Source organism: Musa acuminata, chromosome BXJ3-11, assembly GCF_036884655.1.
Source record: "Musa acuminata AAA Group cultivar baxijiao chromosome BXJ3-11, Cavendish_Baxijiao_AAA, whole genome shotgun sequence".
Classification (NCBI taxonomy): Eukaryota; Viridiplantae; Streptophyta; class Magnoliopsida; order Zingiberales; family Musaceae; genus Musa; species Musa acuminata.
The window spans coordinates 28193248-28197415 of record NC_088359.1 but is presented as its reverse complement, the minus strand read 5'-3'; the positions used below and the strand labels follow the sequence as shown (position 1 = coordinate 28197415).

The 4168-nt window shown below is 37.3% G+C and overlaps 1 protein-coding gene across 1 annotated transcript; it reads right to left on the bottom strand.

Moving 5' to 3' along the window:
- Positions 1 to 2254: 2254 nt before the first annotated feature.
- Positions 2255 to 3625, bottom strand: LOC135653164 (myb-related protein Zm1-like). Its single transcript, XM_065174774.1, has 3 exons — positions 3371 to 3625; positions 3131 to 3260; positions 2255 to 3027 (listed from the first exon to the last, which is right to left on the bottom strand). Exons 1-3 carry the CDS (start codon positions 3507 to 3509, stop codon positions 2433 to 2435), a joined length of 864 nt encoding a protein of 287 aa, XP_065030846.1. The 5' UTR covers positions 3510 to 3625; the 3' UTR covers positions 2255 to 2432.
- Between the last annotated feature and the right edge of the window lie 543 nt (positions 3626 to 4168).

The window sequence follows — 4168 nt, the reverse complement described above, 5'->3', positions numbered from 1 at the left end:
GGTCGGGATCTCGGAGTCGGCGGACGTGTGCGCGGCCTTTCAAGGCGTCGTTCGGTGAAGGCTAAATTGGGGGGCCACCGCCTGGTAGATCGACGGGTGCGACTGTTGTGGGGCGAGGATTTTCTTTTTCTTTTCTTTGCCTCCTTCTGTCATTGAATTACTTTTTTTTCTGTTTCCGGATATATTTTAAATTTAAGTTTAATATGCGTCATATATGTTATTGGATATAATATTTTTTATTAAAAATGTTATTTTATTTTTATTTTTTATGATATAATTTTGATAAACATCTCTTTTTTTATTTCAAAACGCTTTTTTTATCTAATGATTAGAATATCTTTTTCTCTCTTTTTCCTATACACCACTTCATATGATTAGCAGATCTAGTTACAATATATTTTTACACTGTTTTAACGTAGTCTTTTTAATAATATCAAGAAAATATTATAGCATTATATTTTATACAAACTTTATTAAAAATATTTATATTTTTTTAAAATTGTACTATAGTGTTTTCAACGATATTACAGATATATAGTATTTTGTATTATATTATAGTATCTTATTGGTATTGCTGAAAATACTATGAATAGCAATAAGCGATGATTGGGTATTTCATATTTTAGGGGAAAAAATTATTATTAGAAATTTTTAAAAAGGGAAGAGACTTTATAAAATAAATTTTAGAAAATTATCACATTTTTCTAACATATATAATTAATTTAATGGAACATAGTTATATTGTAATATGATATATTGTCGGGAAGGAGAGAATAATTTTATTTTGTATGATTCATTATTAGAACACTAGCTCAAAAAAATCTGCTTGTTAATCTTAATAGTCTCTTTCTTGATAAGTATTTTATCCACTTTTTATATTTTATAAAAAGAAAATAATTTTATTTCATGCTCCTTTCAATCTTCGTAGTTCATCTTTATCGAATCTCTAACAATCGGATTTTTTTTACTTTGATATCACTTATTAGTAAATATTAAGCTAGATAAAAAGCTTATTCCAAATAATCACATTGTAGTTATCATCGATAGCATTATTAATGATATTATCTACGATGTAAGGATAAAAAATATTCACATACTTTGTCTTAAGCTCCTTCTTCCTCGGTCCTCAATTTATATAACTTTCACTCCATATACAATTGTTCAAAAATTATTGTATCATTTTCACACAATATTATCTCTACAAAATTATCATACAAGTCCACAAATGACGTGAGAAGCAGTAGCACCTTATCATATTTATCAATCTTCTTCGATTCATCTAATATTTTTTTGAATATGTTCGAATAATATACCAAGCCTCTCAAAATACTAGACAATCCCAACATATATTAAATACAATGATCCAAGGCCTGAAAGCATTTGGCAAGAACAAATATAATTTAAGATCCCTTGCTTAATCTATCAAGTCGTAGAAAGCTTAAGTTGATTTATAGAAGTTGTTGATTGTATTATCACTAATTTAAATATAAGTACATAAACTATATAATTACAAACCTATCAAACTAATAAGTCAATTTAATAGGTCAGTTGATCTCATCCAATAAGGTCATAATAGAATTTGATTTTTTAATTATATCTAGCCTTAGAATGGTAGTTGGGAGTTAAAATCTAAGATCTATGATGATTTATAGAATTCTTTGTTGGTACCTTCCAATTCAAAAAAAGAAAAAAAAAAAAGAAGTGTTCAACTTTGTCCTTTGTTTTTTAATAAGTAAATGAGTTAAAAATGATGAAATGGTGGGATCAGAGAAATGGCCTACTTGATCTTGAATTAGATTCCTCTAAACATCAGCTGTTTCTCCAAGCATAACACAGTACCATCAATTATGGTTCTACTTACTATGATTCCTTTCTTACCAACGATCTATGTTGAGACTCGATTAGTACATTGTTGCGCAAGTGATATATCTTAATTTTCACCTCACGTGTAAATGATTAACTATCTATATTGTATAAAAGATGCAATATTTTTTTTATTTGTTAATAAATAAATAAATATGAACCAATTTGTAGAATGCTATAATCAGCATTTTGCATTTAAATGCACAATTCTTCTATTTATTTTATATTAAATCTGTGAGGATTAGTTTTAGAAAGAATGTTTGAAAGGACCAGTTGAGATGAACTTAGTGGAGAGAAGGCCCAGTTAAGAAGAGGTCAGGCATCTCCAGGTTTTCTCGTCTCTCTGCCATTGTAATAAAGCTGGCACAGAAGTGAGAACGAGAGCTCAGCATGCTGAAATCTTCTACGAGAAGTTGAATCGACAGCCATGATGGTTCAGCTCCTGTTGACAGCAGCAGGAACGACAAATCGACACGTGTAACAGCAGAATCTTTGAAGGTGCAAAAATTCTAACTCTGCCCACCTACGACTTAAGACTCAGTTGACCCCTAAACCTTGTGGTTCGTCTTTCAAATCATTTCTGAGGCCAGGAAGGTCTGCAGAGGATGGAGAGGAGGCTCCTTTCGGAAGTAACACGACACTGGGTCTTCCTCCATCCCCACACCATCTGTCGTCAGGCTGTCTTGGTCGCTTGGAGCTACTTCTCTCAAGCCAAGCTCAAGCTCAAGTTCCCTCTCCAAGTACTCCAGCCATGCACCGGTATTGCCTTCTTTACATGCACTGTTATCCTCGATCATGCTCCAAAGATCTCCATCAGGAATAACGAGGCCATCGGAGAGTTGTGTGGAAGTACTGCTCGATGTCATATTCGAGAGTGCATCATCAAAGATGCTCGACATGTCCATGGTGGGATCGATGGGGATCTCGATCACTTCCGCCGAGGAGTCGCGAGTGTGCAAGCATGGATCGTGTTGGTGTTCATGGCTTTTGTTTCCGCCATGATTTGAGCTCGAGGAAGAAGAGGTGGGTGGTGGCTCTTCAGGATCGTTCGTCGCCGCCGGTTTCTGCTCTGTGAATACCAATCGCTTCTTCAAATGTGTATTCCACACGTTCTTTATCTCGTTATCAGTTCTTCCTGGCAGGCATGACGCGATTTTGGACCACCTAAACAAAATTTAAATCAAGTGATCATCGTTTCAGTGCTGCGAGATGACATGAGACTCTCCGATCAGCTAATTAAGGTGCGTTCATGCACGGTCGGTCTTACTTGTTTCCTAACAGCTTATGTAACTTCACTATGGTGTCTTCTTCTTCCTTTGTGAAGTTCCCTCGCTTGATGTCGGGGCGGAGGTAATTAGTCCACCTCAAACGGCAGCTTTTCCCGCACCTAAGCAGACCTTGCCATGCCAACCGAGACAAGAAAGAAAAAGATGAGTCCATGTCGATTTACAGTTCATGTCGACTGAGAAATCAGAGAGAGAGAGAGAGAGAGAGAGAGAGAGTAAACCTGCAAGTTTAGGTAGAGCGCGCCAGTTTCCGTGGCCGTGCTTCTGGATGTGAGCGATCAGCCTCATGTCTTCCTCCAGCGACCACGAGCCTTTGTTCAGCCCAACCTTCGCACAGCACGGTGCTCGGCCTCGGCCCATCTCTCTCTTATCTCTCTAAAATGACCCTTGCCTGATTGCAAGATCGGAGAGTGAAGCGAGTGATATATATAGAGAGAGAGTGACGGAGGTGAGACGCTGGCAAGTGTTCGCCGAGGCTGGTCCCACGTTTTGAGTGCTGTTCCTGCCGGACAACCGAAGAAAAGAGGCGGAGCATCGGAAAGAAGATTTCTGGCTTTGATGCAAGACTAAGACACTCTACTGACCTGAGCCAATCTTTCAACGAGACCTGCACTGCGTACAGACGCATCTCGTCCCAGGTTACTATCGGCGACTGATGTACACCATTGCCACCTACTTCATCCTTCACCACTGGAACTGAGTGGTCGATAGGCAACAGATCACACAGCCTCTTAGTTTAGTGGTGCGCAGACGACGAGTTCATGTCACCGATACATGACTCAGTCAGATGATCATCTCTGCTCCACCTCAGATGATCATCTGACTCAGTCAGATTTTATACTCTTTCTGGACAAAGAGAACTCACGGGAATGGCTCCGTTTGGAGCATTGATCCAAACTGTTTCTTATATCAACTAAATCTATAGTTTCTTAGTTTTAGTATCGATAAGTATATTTGATCTCACATCAAAGGAGACAACCAAAACAGGTTATTCTTTATCCTTTTGAGATATCTTTTTG